The 18,157-nt window shown below is 41.0% G+C and overlaps 1 protein-coding gene across 1 annotated transcript; it reads left to right on the top strand.

The window, feature by feature from the left end:
• The first annotated feature begins 13,337 nt into the window (after window positions 1–13,337).
• Window positions 13,338–17,616, top strand: LOC120718686 (zinc finger protein 703-like). The gene is made up of 2 exons (XM_040007312.1): window positions 13,338–14,087; window positions 14,879–17,616. Exons 1-2 carry the CDS (start codon window positions 13,845–13,847, stop codon window positions 16,430–16,432), a joined length of 1,797 nt encoding a protein of 598 aa, XP_039863246.1. The 5' UTR covers window positions 13,338–13,844; the 3' UTR covers window positions 16,433–17,616.
• The last annotated feature ends 541 nt before the right edge of the window (window positions 17,617–18,157 follow it).

Raw genomic sequence — 18,157 nt, 5'->3', positions numbered from 1 at the left:
TTGCACGTGAAACTTGTAGAGATTAAACTCCATGAACAGGCATTGTTTAAAAATGTAGGCAATCCCTTTCATAAACCCTTTTGGTGAGATTTTCCCAGACGATGAACACTGGCTTTAGATAAGTCAGTGGCATAAACCCTGACAAATGTGATAAGCCTGACCTCCACTTTGCCTCTGTTTTGAACAGAAGATCAGTTGTAAATGATTACGTGGTAAAGGCAACAGGGTGCAAAGGAAACCTTTGTTTAGTGCCTCCAGGGTTGTTCTGTCACAATCAATTTCCCTGCAACTGTCAAGAAAAGGTCTGGAAGACTGTTAAAATGCCTTGAAGAGAGATATTGTTTTTGTGGTTTAACAAAAGTCTTCCTACTTATGATGTGCTCATACCAGGCATGAAACCCCATATGGCGTTAATTTTGTGCCACTATTCTGAGCGCAGGTAAAAAAAATTGAGCACACGTAAAAAAAAGTTTGCAGGTGCAAGTGTTGTATTTTGAGGAGAAATTTATTTTGAGCGGAAAAAAAAAAGCTGAAGTTGAGTGAACAAAATTCATTGCTGCTTGCAAAAAGTGTATTTCAGTGTTTGCTATTATCCACACACACACAATAGCAGCCCCTCTCGCTCAGTTTTTGTATTTGCGCTCGCTCGCAATGTGTTGCACGCTCAACTCTTTCTGTACACTGTTATAGTTGTGCCACAAAACCAGCCAATCACAGACTTGGATGCAAAAATATCTGATTGGCTGTTCTGGTCTCCAACCAGTTTTTTTTGTAACGGTATAAACAATGAAAGGTGGTGGATTAGCCAATTGGTCATGATCAACTCTGGGGTGGACCAATTACAATACATCTGTATTGAGGGGAAAAGGAACGCGATTGGTCCCGGACTTCAGCTACAATGAAAAAGACACAAAGCTGGAGTTATTCTGTCTTTACGCTGTCAGCTGCCTCTTCTTCTCTCATGCTCACCCCTCCCCCTCCTGTTGCTACTTCAATCATGAAACTGATCAATGATCAGCTGATCGTCTCTTGTTTGTTTATCTCCCACTTTGCGCCAGAAACAGGAAACCAGCGGATGTTGCGCTAAACAACAACAACAGCAGCACGTTCAAGCTTGATAAGCTGTTGTTAGAATTTATTTAAAATTAATTTCTAGTATCAGCTGATGGTTGCTGGAGCCACAGCTGTAAAAGCTGTTGCTCATGATATCGGTTTGGAAACATGAAGGTCATACAAACCATACATATATACCAACAAGACAGTGTACATCACTGTCACAACAGCGTTTGTTTTAGTTCAAAGGCTTTATGGTTTTTCCTATAATACCTGATGGTGTAGTCGGCCGATTTTTTGTCAGTTCAGCCTTTTATATTATGTTTAACCCGAGTGACCACCCGGTCAGCTAGTTAGTAACAGGCATCTCCGAAAACGTTAGAGCACTTTTGCAAATATGTGATGTCTTGATAAATCGAGCAGGTATTTGAAGTTTACACAGCACCATTCTCTCCTGAAAATATCTTAAAAGTTTATTTCGTGACCCAGACAGAGTAATATTTCAAACTCCACCACTCTGTGTTCCTCCGCCACTGCCTTGTTTGAGTTTTGGACGAAATGGATTCTGGGATATTGCATTTCGTCATTTCGAGCTGATTGGAGACCAAAACAGCCAATCAGATTTTTTTGCATCTAAGTCTGTGATTGGCTGGTTTTGTGGCACAACTATAACGGTGTAGAGATAGAGTTGAGCGTGCACGGGCAGAAATATTGAGAGCGCAAGCAACACATTGTGAGCAACACTTGCACCTGCAAACTTTTTTTACGTACGCTCAAATTTTTTTCACCTGCGCTCAGAATAGTGGCACAAAAATAACGCCATAACCCCACCCCATCCCCCAACACCACCACAATTCCCATTCCATACTAGAATTAAGTGGTTGAGTACAGCTCAGCTTGTCTCATTCATATCAGTTCGATTCAATTATATTTATATTCCGATCATTTACAATAAATACCTTAAGGCTCGTTATGATGAAAGTTGAAGGCAAAGAAAACGCCAAAGATCAATTTGGTCACTTATAAGCAGCACTTGGTGAAAGTGGGGAGAAAGAACTCCCTCTTTAACAGGAAACCTACAGGGAAACCAGGTTCAGGGAGGAGCAGCTTCCTCTTTTTGCAAAGCACAGTCAGGTTGAAGTCACACTAAATGCATACATACCCACATCTTCGTCTTGGCATGCAACAAACACATTAGTCAAATGAACTGCCCTTTGGAGGTCATACTCTGGCATGGTCACCTAGTGTGAGGTCACCTTTTATTTGTTCAAGCTTCCCCCTTCCTTACACTTTTTATAGAGATTTAGATTCATTGTAGAAAACAAATGCCCCCCTATTCAGAGCCAGAAACCACATTTCCAGGTAAAATGACTACTGTGACTAGCAGAGTTTATCTGATCTAGTGATTTCTTCTAAATTTCTCTAAACTCTGTATTAGTATCTTGGTTTCAGTCCAGTCGAGAATGGATTTTTTCTAAAATCACTCTGGTAAGACCTTGTTATGGTTTCTTAGTGCTAGTTCATTTAGTATTGCTTACTCACATTAGAATTCAAACTGAAAGATACACAGAACCATGGGCGCAACTTTGTGCTGAACATTGGGGGGGGGGGGGGGGGGGGGTCAAGATCTCTGTCTAAATAAATAAATAAATCAAGGTAAATTCCCAGATAATTAAACATGCAACTATTTTTCTGGTAATACCTGAAATGAGTAAAGAAATTCAACAGCCTATTTATGCAAGATAATTCAATGTTTTATTGGGGGGGTATTATATTGGTTGGGTCTGATTATTAGGGGGGGTCATAACCCCCTAACCCCCTGGGAAATTACACCCCTGCACAGAACAGAAAAAGGCTATAACTGCAAATTTTTAAACAGTATTTTAAAGGAATCATTTTTGGAATACATTTAGTGAATAACTAAATAAACCTGTTGTATTTAGCCTTTCCTAAAATGCACCACAAATAGTCTGCCAACAAAAAGAAGATCAGATCACTGCTATAATAGCTTTAACTCAGTCTATATGATTAGCAATAAAACCATAAACTCAGCCTAATCCCACATGTTGTTATGTAAATTAGTAACTTGAAATGCTCAGTATAATTTGTTCTAATCCTGTCTTGGGAATTATGCATTAGTCTTTCAATTGCACCCTTATTTTCACAATAATCGTTGGGAAGTTGTATCATTCAACTTAGATAAAACAAGCTGCATTAAACGGTCTACATAATTCCATCAAATCAGTTAAAACAGAATTCCTGCTTTGGCACTCCAACCTTTTTATTTTAGAGTACCGTCGCCAGCAGGCAGCTCAGAGTTTTTGGAATAAGATCTCCTCCCAAAAAAAGGGAAAAAGCACCAAATCTCGAGGGGTGTGAAAAAACATCTTTGATGTCAGATTTCACTGAACAGCAGAGCAAAATCTGATTGCAGGCTGGCATCCTCTGGCAGCCTCATCTCCCTGGATCGTTCCACCCACAGGAAAAATGCATCTGTGCTTCTGAGAGTGTGAGTCTCCTGCACGCTCATCTAGGTGTGTACAGAAGAGCTGCTTCGCTTTAAATGTGTAAGAAAGACATTTTAAAACAGTTTGAAAAACAGTCTTTAATAAAATTTAAGCATTAAGATGATAAATCTGGTTAATTGCCCAATGAATTCATTTTCATTGCTGAACAGTATTCATATGCTTATGAGAAGTATAAATTATATATATTATATATAAATCTATGAATAAATATTATTTATAAATATTATTGATAAATACAGTGGTCCCTCGCTATAACACATTTCACCTTTCGCTGTCTCACTGCTTCGCAGATTTTTTTGGTGCAATTTTGCATGCTTTTTTTTTATGTGAGGGCGGTGCAGGACATGTATGAGGACAGCGAGAAGGTGCCATAGGAGTGACAGATGAGTTTAAGGTGGGTGTGGGATTACATGTTTGTAGTGGTCATGGGCAGGCTGGCACGTGAGGTCAGGAAAGAGTCTTCTTGGGCTATATGGTCTATAATATTGTAATCTGCAATGAGAGTAGGTATATACATACATGTATGCAGGCAATTCTCTTAATCAATTTCACTTAATCTTGATTTAGAATGAAAACTCCAAAATAATGAGGTCATATCTGCTGTGTTTGCACAGGGTTACCACATCAAAGACAAAAAAGAATAGACTATCAATCAGTCTTTGGCTTTTAGCAGAGTGCAAACAATGTTTATGATATGGTGTCGTAGAGGGGCTCTTTAATAGTTGTTTTAGTCTGTCTTTCAATTTTAGTTCCATTGTTTTGCCAAGTGTTGCTCCTTTGATTATTTTGAGATAAGGGAACAAGAGGAAAGTCATTTTAAATTAAATAACAGGAAGTAGTTATCGCTGGCTGTGCCACAGCTTGTTAATGATCAACCTCAAGGAAAGTCATGGAAGGTTAAAGAGAAGAGCTTGATTGTTTTCTGGGACCTCTTTGTTAGTATTTGACCTTGGCTATTTTTTCCTCTCTGCTCACCTACCTTTTGTCTTTCCTTGCTCCACAAAAATTCTCCAAGTTATATTATGAATACATCCACACTTTTGCTACCTTGGAATTGATATACAAGACTGTATATACTGTGTTGGAGGGCTCACGGGTATATTTATGTATTTTATTCCATTATAAGTTTAAGATTATTTATATTGGATTTTTTCCATTTAATATGTTTTAAAGAAAAACATATTTTAAACGCAATGCAGAAACCACAATGTTTAGTCTGCCTGGGGTCTTTTATTTTGAAGGTTGATCTAGATTCTGTACTCTCTTCCTCTGTCTGACTTCCTGCGCCCCTCACCTGCTCCATGCTGCTTGATGTGATTACTTTAAAATATACATATAATAAGTAATAATAAGTATTATTTTAGTAGTAGTTCTGGCGAAATTCTAGGAACCAAAACACAACATAACCACACTTAATGTATTCCTATGGGTTTATAATGTTAATGTGTATATTTTAACCCAAGCCACAATGCTTTTTTTTCTTTAAGTCTACCCAGTGATAGTAAAAGCAAAAAAACTTCTGCAAATTTGGACTTTATCACTCTGCAAAGGATCTGATAACTCTTTAAAAGGCGACTGTCAATTGCCAGCACCCCGTTTTGCTGTGTCCTGTTCACTAAGGCACCAAATTTAAAGACACTGCAACACTAGCATCACCTGACAGAACAGCAGCATTTGATGCCTTGGATATGTGGTTGAGATGTTGCCTATTATTAGTTGTTTAAAGGTTATATTTAATATGACCTGACGCGCGCTCCATCATCCAGGTAAGGAAATCCCAAACAGCTGAATATGTTGACCTGGATGTAGCGCTTTGCCACGCTGCCCCTCCTTGAGCCTGGCTGGCTGAAGGTTTCTTCCTGTCAAAAGGGAGTTCTTCTTTCCTGCTGTCACTAAGTGCTTGTGCATAGGGGGTCATCCGATTGTTGGAGTTTTCTCCGTATTATTGTGGGGTCTTAACCTTACAATATAAAGTGCCTATTGCTGTGATTTGGCATTTTATAAATAAAATTCAATTTAATTATCCTAAATGGCCTGTATTTGTATGGCACTTTTCTAGTCCCTAAGGACCCTAAAGCACTTTACACAACCAGTCATCCACCCACTGGTGATGGCAGCTACATTGTAACCACAGCCACCCTGGGGCGCACTGACAGAGGCGAGGTTGCCGAACACTGGCGCCACCGGGCCCTCTGACCACCACCAGTAGGCAACGGGTGAAGTGTCTTGCCCAAGGAAACAACGACCGAGACTGTCCAAGCCGGGACTCGAACCGGCAACCTTCCGATTACAAGACGAACTCCCAACTCTTGAGCCACAATCGCTCCCCCACAATCCTATGACTGTCTTAATATTTTCTCAGTCTCTTGTAATGACTTGTGTACTTTTTTCTCCTATTGGTACTTCCCTACCAACATTAGACTGTTTTACCAACACATACATCAAACTGCTCCTCTGGTTTCCCTGCTGTGTGCTCCACAGTGGTGCAGACTCTGACCTTGTTTCCTGATGAGATGGTGCTTCCATTCTCTACTTCTTATCACAAATGTGACATTGATGGATGGTTGTGAGTAGCTGTGCTGCTGTTTAATCCATGGGTTCAAGGTACCAGCTACTCTAACCAAATATTTGCTTTTTTAGGGATCTGCTGATTCAGGGGTAGGCAATTAATTTTCTCAAGGGGCCACATGAGAAACTTTGACAGTTGTGGGGGACCACACCATTACGCTTTTAAAGATATAAAATTAATATTAAGAAGAACTTAATTCAACTTACTGATGTGGCTCTCTGCAACAGTTCCACATGTGGACCTTTGGGAGAATAAAACCCACAGCTCTGTAGCAGATTTTAGATCACTAGCAAGAGCTGGAAGGAATGCCAAAAAAAGAAATATTCATAGTTGACAGCATTTCTAGAAGGAACACAAGAATAAACTTATCACCCTCTCTTTATATTTACATGGGAACCATTGCTTTTGAAGATTAAGGAGGACCCTGCGAGATATATACAAAAATCCGTCAGCTAATTCACATTATGCAGCCTTTTGCCCACAGGTTATGAAGGATTAGGAATGATTTTGCACTCAATTGAGGCTGCAAAGGATTCAGAGAATCAAAGCCCCTTAGATTCAGACTATTTTGGGCTTCTGCTAATAGTTCTTGTCAGCCATAATTTTTAAGTACTTTAACCAATTCATTGTATAATTAGGTTAACAAAATTAGCTCATTGCAAAGTCAGTCAGCAGGCGGTAATGCAATAAAGTTATTAACATTCCAGATTTATATAACCATTAATATGGAGGTGATTTGTCTTTATCACATTTTTCTTCACTGGTGAAAGTGGCATAAATTAATAAAAGAAATTAGACTGCAGTGTGACACGTTCTGTATACTTTATTGATTTTTGTGTGTGTAGAGTTGCTCAGAGCAAAAGCCAGAAGACAAACGATGTGTCACTCTCCACGTCAAAAGTAAACGCAAACCTAAAAGTTGAAGCAAAAGGTTAAAAGCAAATGCAAAGTAAAGTGACATTTGAAGTCTTAATGGAATAAGAATGACTCAATGTGAAGCAGCTTGTAAACAGACAGGTACACTTTAGAAGGGTTAGCATTAAGTATGTGGTCTTCTCTCAGCTGCCTATTATGTTTGCTCCATGTGTTTACTTTTATTATTGTAATAATACCCTGTACAGCATAATGTATGCAGCATGCGATGACAGAGATATGCAAAAAAAAAGAAAGAAAGAAAAGAAGTAGGTCACGCTATTAGATTTACTGCACAGCACATACATGATCCGGTTTTTCTGGACACCATACAGATATAAACATTTCATATCTCCATATTTAGAGATCAAATTACAATCACCAGTGCAATGTGGTTTATAAATGATGTTCAGTGTGCCAGGATATCCATCCATCCATTCGCTTGTCCTTTTCAGGGTCGCGGGGGGCACTGGAGCCTATCCCAGCTGTCATAGGGCAAGAGGCAGGGTTCACCCTGGACAGGTCGCCAGTCTGTCGCTAACACACAGAGACAGACAACCATTCACACTCACATTTATTCCTGCATTCATGCAATTTAGATTAATCAATTAACCTATCCCCACAAACTGCATGACAGTGGGAGGAAGCCGGAGTGCTCCGACGCAAACATTCAAACTCCACACAGAACTCAGGACCTTCTTGCTGTGCGGCAACAGTGCTAACCACCGTGCCACCGTGCTATCCAAGAAAATATCCAACAAAAATACACCTACATTCTTACATCAGCAACACCAGCCTGAACTTCTGATACACTGCAGGATGGATCCATGCTTTGTAGTGCTGTCAGCGTTAATCTTGTTAAAGTGACGTTAACGCTATAACTGCATTAACGTGGCAAATCTCCGTTAACGAGAGATTTAACATGCACCGTGCAGCCCCGTGCATGGGGCTGCACGGTGTCGACGCATTAGCGCGGTTAGCTCATTAACACATTGATGCCGTGCATCCCCACCATAATAGTGTAGTTCATAAATATCGGCATGTTAATATGCTAAACGATGTGCCAATTATTGAATCAGTGTTAAAATATTACCATCGGTTATTGGGATTTTGCACTAACTTTTAGAAATACAGTACCCACAACCCATGACTTTTATTTTGTTTATATTTATAGTGTACCCAAAGTTAATGGATTTCTTTGATACTGAGGAACACTGTGTGCACCAGTGTGACAAGACAAGAAAAATAAGGACATAAACATGGGCTCTTTTTTCCTTTTTCTAGAATGATGCTGTTGGCAATAATGGAGGCATGATGATCTCTGGCAATGAAAAACAAGCATCTGGACTCACAAACCCCCTTTTGGTTTTTGTCCTTTTACGCAATGCTTTGCTTGTCGTCAACTGAAAGATGACTCATGTGTCTGCACACTTTGTTCTCTGCACCATTACACTCACAAAAGAGCATTTTTAGTTTTAATAAGAGGTTTCTGAACCGCGTCCCAGCAGACTCATGCTATCCCTCTCTGCGAAGTTGACAGCAGACTATTTTCTTGTGTTCGGTGAAAATTCTCGCCCTTCCCTTTGATCCTTGTTTCATGAAATGATACGATTCGAATTGGCATTTGACTAAAGTTTCGTCTTCCAAATTTGCTCGTGATTGTGTGGTTTTATTTAAACGCTGAAACGCCACATGCCAAATATTTGTTGCACACAAGCTTATGATCCAATGGTTGGGATTTTGTGGTCCCCACAGAGCGTCTACTTTGTTGCTTAAACAAACTTGTTTTTCCATGACCTCAAAAAAGTTCGATTGTCAGATATTTTTCTTTTAATCATTAACTGTTGACACGACTTTGGAAAAATGCCCACCAATTTCAGCCTTTATGTTTGTGCAAATTGAGATGTAGGAAACCATAGATTAAGCAATTTTGGCTTAAAATGAAGGATAACATCTGTCCAGGGGTTTAGAGCATATAATTATCTGATTTGAAGATGCAGATTATTAATTTGTCTGCCAAAATAAATATTTTTACAGTATTACTTTGGAAGTTCTTTTGCCATTTATGGAAAACAAAGTCAAAGAGTTATAAACACCTGTATACAGTAAAATAAACACATTTAGTTTACCGTACTGTTTTCAGTTTCTTCCATAAAATCGTAAGACTGGAAGATGTAATTTGTAAGATTAAAATCGTGGTTGGAAATCCTTAGATTGTGACCCTGTAGGAAAATGTTGTTTCAACAAAGTTCTACAAATGTTCAGTATATGCGAAAAAGTCAACACTGTATTAAAATCTAATAGAAATTTATCTTGCTCATTTTTACTTTCCATTTAATCATCTCACAACTGCTTAAATTTATCGACCTACTCCTTGAAATAGCCCAACCTCTTGGTTGGTTGTTTTTCCAACAAGACATTTTTGGTTTATTTTTATTTTAACTCTTTTTATGGATTCTGTTAATAATGTTAATGGAGTGTTTTGGAGTGTTGCATTGTTACTTTAAGTAAATGGTTTGAATACTTTATCCAGTTACTTAACCTCCATCATATAAATGTCTTAAATGCAGGATATAACAAACTTATAGTATCAGAAGTAACGTATTCATCCAGCAGAAGGTCAGCCCTGTGAGTAATACATTATCATTAATTAAATATTGAAGCAGCTTTAGAGGGAGTTCTTTTTTCCCCTACAGTTAGTGGTTTCTGACCTTTGGGTTAAGCTTCGCCAATGGGCTAACAGAAATATCTGAGGTTATGAAATTATTAATGGAAGGGGAAAAGAAGAAAACACAGTAAAACAAAGTAATTATGCATAAATTTAAATGAATTTAAATTGATTTTTTTCTGGGATCATGTTGTGCCTCAAGATTTGATTAAATGGGGTGAATTTATTGGGACTTCCAGCAAATTCACCAGCAGGGCTCAAAAAAAGTCCAAGAAACCCCCTCCCCCTCCAAGAGCTACACCTTAGACTCTAGTTACAGGCTTCAGTTAGCATGTTAAATGTTAAAGTTCATGACCGTGCAATTAGAAAAAGGCAGAACAGGTGTGGCGTGTTTGGAAAGATTGCCAGGAGAAAGGCCTCTGTGTTTGTGAAAAGAGCATGGCAACATGGCAAACCTTTGCAAACGTCTCACCTGAACAAAGCACAGGATTTCAGGATTAATGTCCTTTGGACTGATGAAACCAACTTGGAGATGTTTGGTCACAATGCATTGCCATATTTGGCAAAAACCAGGGTGAAGATTTGAGCTTGCAGCCGCAAGACCTGATACCTTGCAGTTACTGAGTAGGCCATGAACTCCTCTGCATGCCCAACTATTCTGTAGTCATATGTAAGGCCATCTGTGCATAAACAAATGTCCACATTTTTCTTCTTCACTCTACATATGTATTTTCTGTAGAACATAGTGGAAGACATCCACATTATCAAATCACACACATGGAATTTTGCAGTGTGAGAAACTGTGTAAACAAAACACGTTTCATATTTCAGATTCCTCAGAGTTTGCCTTGATGACAGCTTTGCACGCTATCAGCTGTATCTTAAGCAGCTTCATGAGGCTGTCACCTGGAATGGTCCTTGATAAACAGATGAGCCTTGTTCACAGTTAATATGTGGAATTTCTTGCCTTATTGGTGTGTTTGTGCTGGTGTACAGCAAATAGGCCTATTCAGCCACTACACTGATCCATATTATGGATCCATATTCTTAACTAATCAGAGTGGATTGTAATGTAATTGAGCATGTGGAACAGTGAGTGTGAGGGAGCTTGAAAGTTGTGTGCAGTTTCAAAAACTATGAAGGGACCATCACAGACAAGTAAGATGACAAGTTAATTCTGCTACAACTGACACATTACAAATGGACACAAGTAGACACTTTTCACTTTAAAATGTATATGCATATGTACACTAAATATGGACATTTAAATACAAATAAATTGTTTCTTGAAATCCTTTTTGAAACTGTAAAATGTTTGAATATTGCTGCAGACCTGCTGAAAGACTATTCCATAGTTTGATTCCACAAACACAAAAGGTTTTCACTGTTGTGTTTGCTTTAAAAAGTTTTACTTTATTCTTTGCTTTAGATTATTACCCCCACCCCAAATGGGGGTAATAATATCACAGAACTTTTTTTAAATATATCTCCTGGTAACAGTTTAATCCATGCTTTATAGAGTACTTGTGCAGTGCCAAAGCAACATCCTATAATACTGTGGTAAAACTGCTGTTTTTGCAAACTCACACCATCATTTAGTATTTGAGACATCCTGTTCTCTAAGTTTTTAATAAACAAAAACAACAAAACGGTCACTAAATTGTATGGGCATATTGTTTAATGCACATGTTTTGTATAGGGTTTGTATAGGAACCATGGACTAGCAGTTTACATATGCATATATCTGTTCACAAACAGCTACTTTCTGCTCATTTGTATATGTATCTTTAAAAACTATGAATTTATCTAATAAAAATTTATACAACTGTTATTCTTCAGAGCCATAATAATTAGCATGGTGTCAACAGAACCCTTTGGTATTGTGGTCCAGTTCAGATTTAGCTGTGCACAAACCACGAGTGCCAAATGAATTAAATAAACACATCATTCAATAATTAACTGCATGTTCTTAATCAGTTATAGTCCATCAGTTGATGGACTACTTGAATGACTCTAAATTGTCAGAAATCTTTCAGTCCGGCTTTAAGCCATTTCACAGTACGGAGACAGCCCTCGTAAAAGTTATGAATGACATCCTGATAGCGACAGACCGTGGTAAATATGCAGTGCTAGTCTTGTTGGACATGACCGCTGCATTTGACACAGTGCTGATCTCCCGCTTACAGCACTGTGTGGGAATTTCTGGTTCGGCACTTTTGTGGTTAAAGTCCTATCTCTTAAATAGGACCTTTTGTGTTAAGTTGGGGTCGGCTTCATCCTCTGTGGCCCCTCTGCTGTGGGGTGTGCCACAGGGATCTATTCTTGGGCCGTTATTGTTTTCACTGTACCTTTTGCCTCTTGGCGCGATTTTCCGAAAACATAAAGTGCCATTCCATCTATATGCAGATGACTGCCAGCTCTATTTACCTTTTAGTCATTCTGATAGTCTCCCAAGTCGACCTCTGCTTGACTGCCTTACTGATGTCAAAGCATGGATGGCAAAAAACTTTTTAAATTTTAATGATCGAAAGACACAAGCGATTGTATTTGGCCCAAATTGTTTTTCTCATACTCCAGATGTTGATCTTGCAGCTTTGACTTTCCAACTAAAGAGTTCGATCACAAATCTCGGAGTTAAAATTGATTCTGCACTTACCTTTGATGACCATGTAAACGGGGTGGTAAAATCAGCATTCTATCACCTCAGACGTTTATCGAAGGTTAAGCCCTTTCTTTCCAAGGGTGACTTGGAAAGTGTTATTCATGCCTTTATTACTTCACGTTTAGATTATTGCAATTCTCTTTTAATAGGGGTTGGGCAGGGCACTTTGTCACGCTTGCAATTAGTGCAAAATGCTGCGGCACGATTTTTATAAAGTCCTTTTATTGGTTTTTAAATCTCTAAATGGTCTGGCACCTGTTTATTTGTCTGACTTGTTGAAGCCCCACGTCCCCACTCGTTCCCTTCGGTCAGCTGAGCAGTTGCTGCTTTCGGTGCCAAAGTCACGGCTGAAACTTAGAGGAGACCGAGTGTTCTCTGTTGCAGCACCGATGCTTTGGAATAACCTTCCTCTCCATATTAGACAGGCTACATCAGTGCCAGTTTTTAAATCTTTATTAAAAACCTCTTTTTATTCCCTGGCTTTTAACTCTGTGGGTAACTGATATTTATATATTTTATTTTATTTTTTAATTTTATTGCTATGTCTGGTTTTATTACTATGTGCATATTAGTATTGTACAGCACTTTGGTCTACCAGGTGTGTTTTTAAAGTGCTATATAAATAAATGATGATGATGATGAATTAATCAAATAATTCTACGAATAATTATTTAATCATCAATTATTTATTTCCCAATTTAATAAACTCGGGACACATTTAATTAAATATTTCATAACTTATTCGTTTAATTCATTTTTGGCACTCGTGGCTTTCCATATCCTCCACATACTTGAAAATGATATTTCAGTATAGTATTTGAGTAAATATACCCTGTGACACCCCTCCCCACCACGGATGATCATATAAACAAATCAAAAGAGTAACGATCGTCACTTGCAGACCGAGGTGGCTCCGCCTTCACGAACGTCCTCCCCGCCCCGCTTATTACCGATGCGGCCACCCAGCGGACGGACGGCGGCTGCTGCACTTTGAAGTCCGCCAGTTGTGATCAGTGAGCTGCTGAAGTCCTGCACGGAGACACGCAGTGGGACGTTTCCCGAGCACTCGGACTCTCAAGTGGCTCTTTTCTCGTTTGCGCCTTGCCAGAAAGGACACCGTGCTCTTCTTTGTGGACTTTATTATTATTGTTATTTATTTATTTTTTTATTTTGTGGGGTTTGAAGTCGGAATACAGGAGCCGTGTTTGGGACGAGGATGCTCCAAATGAAGTAGCGCACTGGGGCTGAAAGGCTTCTCCGTCCTTCGGGACATTTAAGGACGCCCGTCTGTATTTCATGTCCGCTGGATTATATTTACCAAACCTATTTTGAATCATTATTTTTATTTATTATTATTTTTATCCTTTATTTTATTATTACTATTTTTTACAAGTTTTTTTTTTTTTAATAAAGTAACACACGTCCACGGCCACCCCCTGCGCCCTCTCTCCAATGAAATATCTCCCTTCAGGATCAGCTGCTGATCGAGTTAGCGCGCGGATCGAGCTCAGTGAGACCAGCGTTCCTAAGAAGTCCCGTCCCGGTGCTGCGCTCTCTTTGTTGACCCCTCTGGACCCACTTCGACAGGCAAAGCGGCTTCCTATCCGAGTTATCAAGATGTTGACGGCGCACACCGGACACTTGCTACACCCGGAATATTTACAGCCTCTAACACCCGCACCAGTGAGCATCGAGGTATTTATGGACTTTTATTTTTTTTATTTATTTTTTTTGCGTTCCTTTGTAGAGAGGACTGTTCTTACACTGCAGATCTGTGGATATGTCGCAACACAGGGCTGAAGTCTGCTATGACAACAGATAAAAACAATCCCGCATTTGCAGGGAGCTGATAATATGCTGTGGTCTGTGTTTTTTAACTCCACACGCTGACACACACACGCGCTGCGATAAACTGATATCTATTTAATTCTATTCGCAATTTACTCCAAAATTAAAAACTGATTTGTTGATAAATTGTTAAAGTTAATGAAGATTGTTTTGGATAATCAAATCCTTTTCTTGCTTTTGTTGTCTGCTAACATGTGATGTAATAATAATTATTATTATTTTCACTTAAGTGAATAGCTTTTTTTGTATTAGCCTACTTTAGTGTCTAAAAGAAGCCATCCCACCTTCCCAGAGCACAGGGTGAAGTTCTCAAATGTCAGATGTTTTCCTAAAGAACAAAGGCACTGAGTGCAGTGTAATCGATGTTACAGAAAGGCATTTCTTTCTTTGTTTTTATGCTTTAAAAATGCTGATTTATTTGTAATCATCTGAAGCTTAAAGCTTAAACACCTCCCCCTGACTTCTAGGAAGTTACAAAGACCCCTCTGGCATTTTATGCACAGAGCAATAAAGCATTTGGTACATAATAACTGTCAGCAGGCCTACACTAAGTCACACAAAACTTCTGGGTGTTTTGTTGTTTAGATTTTTTGGAAAGCTTTAAAAAATGTAGTAAAACTTGTTTAATTTTGTTGTAGCTGGATGCAAAGAAGAGTCCCCTTGCCCTGCTTGCTCAGACCTGCTCTCAAATTGGTAAACCGGACCCTCCTTCTTCCTCCAAGCTCAACTCCTCCTGCAGTCAGGGGGACAAGGAGCCCAGCAGTCGGTCATCTGTCTCCAGCCTGAAGCTCGGCGAGCACCGCCACGCCCTGGAGGACAAATCCAGCTTCAAGCCCTACAACAAAGGCAGCGGTGAATGTCGCAGAGACGGAGCCACCAGCAGCAGCGGCTCCGGCAGTGACAAAGTCGGCTTCAGGGTGCCCAGCAGCAGTAGCACTACTGCTAATGGAAATTCAACCAGTGGCCAGCAGTCCTATCCGCCTCACGCTGTGTCGCCCAGCTCCAGAGCCAGGAGCAGCACCCCACCGGGACATGCTCAGCAGCTTTCCAAACAGAGCCACTCTCCAGGTGGACAGCACGCCCCACACTCCCAGAGTCCCACTGGTGAATCTGCACGTGACCAGAGCAGTCCCACCAGCACGAGCAGCAATAATAATAACAACAATAACATAAATCCCAAAAAAGACGCTGAGGTAAACAAGGCCAGCACGGACAGCCCGCACCACGCTAACTCCAGTCACGTTCGGGCCAGCACAAACTGCAGTAACGGAAGCTCTGACGGAGGCTCCAACCATGACGCAGGCAAAGCAGAGCCCACCCAGCCTAACCTTGGCCCTGGACACATTACGCCCATTTCTCCTTATAAGACCAGCCAGCCGCTCTTCCCTCTGCCTTCCTCAAATATGGGCTACCATGGATCTGTAGTGGGGGGCTACGCAGGCTACCCATCCCAGTTTGTTCCTGGGCTGGACCCGACCAAGTCGAGCCTGAGTGTGGGCAGCATGGGCGTACCAGGAAAGCACCCAAGCTCCAGCCCTCTTACGGGCGCCTCCCCTCCCTCCTTCATGCAGGGTTTATGCAGGGACCCCTACTGTCTAAGTTACCCAAGTGTATCCCATCTTGGTGGAAGCAACTGCAACTCCTGCATCCACGACCCTTCCTCCACCCTCAAATCCAGCTTCCCACTGGTGTATCCCTCCCACCCCCTCCACTCTCTCCACCAAAGCTCCTTGTCATCCAGTGCATCCTCCTCCCTCTCTCATCCCCTCTACACGTACGGCTTCATGCTCCCCAACGATCCCCTGCCACACGCTTGCAACTGGGTCTCAGCCGGAGGGCCGTGCGACAAGCGCTTCGCAACGTCAGACGAACTCCTGGCTCACCTCCGCACGCACACAGCCCTGCCGGTGGGGATGGACAGTAAGCTGCTCTCTGCTTCCTCCTCAGGGCCTGCCTCCTGCCACCTTCACCTCCCACATCAGAACAGTCCAGGCTCCATGCCCAGCTCTCTTTCTCTCAGGGCTCCCCCCAGCCTGGGTCTGGCTCGCTATCACCCCTACAGTAAGGTCCATCTCCCCTCTGGACCCTCCTCCATCTCCCTGCACTCTCTGCCCACCACAGGTCCATACTACCCTCATTACGCACTCTACAGTCAAAGACTGGGGTCTGCGTCGGCTCTGGGATACCAGTGATGCACCACCTACTTAAATCTTTAGAGGAATGGTTCAACGTGTTGGGAAATAATGCTTATTTGTTTCCTGGCTAAGAGTCAGATGAGAAGATTGACGCCGCTGGCGAATTTCTATTTTAAATATGAAGCCAGTTCATTTAGCTTAGCTTAGCATGGAGAAGGGGTAAAATACTGAACGAGCTAGCAGAGATTTTAGCTGAGGAGCAGGTTAACACGTGCCCCTCACAGAGTTCACTCCATCTTCAGCCTGTATGCTAAGCTTAGTATCTGCTGGCTGTCGCTTCATATTGAGTGTGTGTTCATCTGCTCAGCCAGGACGTTAATAAGCACCCTCCCCAAAACGTCTTGATGGTTACTTTAACTTTAATCACTGCAACTTGCTGCTTCCTCTGACTTCGCAGCAGCTTCAAGTGGAACTGGGAGGGACTTGCGACTCCTGGATTTTAACTTGAGAGCATCTTCATCTTTTTTTTTCTTGGTTCTTTATACATTATCTGTTTATACAAGATTTGTTGTTTTAAACCAGGACCTACTGCTAAAATTCAGTGGACACGCAGCTCTTGCATATCTGCACATTGCTCGGATGCTTCTGCAGCAGGCGCGACTGCTCTGAGAGGACACTTGCCGCCCTGTGGACTCGCCTGATTGATGGATGGACGCTGCGTGACAGCTCTGGGATTTTCAGGGTTCTCGTTGCAAATGTTGATGATGATGATTTTGAAATGGCAGCGAGCTCCAGCATCGGGATCGGTGTTAGTGTGACTGCAGTGGCTTTCTCCCTGCATCAGATGCCTGTAAGCTCAGCGCAGTGCACACACTTGGTTTGCCCCCGTGGTTTGTGATCATCTGTTTTGGTTCCTTGTTTTTTTTTTTCCTTTTATTCCTACTGAGAACTTGTATTTATTTTATAAAAGGGGAGCTGACTGTAAAGTTTACCACATAAATCTCTCCTCGTTTTCAAGTGCACACACGGCAGGTGTGGAATGCGTTGTGTCTTAAAACTTCTCCGAGAATGAATGTTACAGTCACATCTCTCTCCGAGCTCCTCGCCTCTTTTGATTGTTTTTATTTTCACACGGCAAATCGACTGAGATGTGATATTTTTTGTAAACTTGGAGCACCCTGTGGTGGGATCCAATGAAAGGGGAGGTCATATTTTAGTAAATAAATAACACTGAAGATGTATATTTTGTTGTCTTCATTTCTGATGTGAATGGCTTTCAGTCAAAGATTTCTCTTTATTAGCTTTTTGTAGTGCATTTGTTAACCCAAGGCTTAATTCACTGTGTTGCCTTTGTTGGAAATACTTGACAACCAACACCTGACAAATGATATTTCTTGATTAATAACAAGACGTTTACTTATGTCAGCACTTCTCAGAAAAATCAGTACTGACAAGAAAAGTGTCCGAAACATTTCCCAGACCAGTTCTGCCACTTTGCAGATTCCTACCTTTTAAAGGAAAAACAAGTGAAGTGGTGAAAGGCAGGCGTAAACCCTTCTGAGCATATATGTCAGCGAGGCGACAGTATAGGTGATCCAGATGTGTACAGGCAGCTATTCTTGCAGCGAAAACAGTTACTTGATTGACGACGTCGGGTGTGCTTTACCGTTGAGCTCCAGCTTATTCCGTGTCAACCTCAAGCTAAAGCATCCTGATTTAATGCTCCCAGATTTAGCGTTCAAGTGCGCTTCGTGAAAAATGGCGACATTTGTGCCTGTCGAG

Source organism: Simochromis diagramma, unplaced genomic scaffold (genome assembly GCF_900408965.1).
Source record: "Simochromis diagramma unplaced genomic scaffold, fSimDia1.1 OVJJ01000682.1, whole genome shotgun sequence".
Classification (NCBI taxonomy): domain Eukaryota; kingdom Metazoa; phylum Chordata; class Actinopteri; order Cichliformes; family Cichlidae; genus Simochromis; species Simochromis diagramma.
The sequence above is the reverse complement of the archived record's forward strand: the minus strand, read 5'-3'. Positions and strand labels throughout refer to the sequence as shown.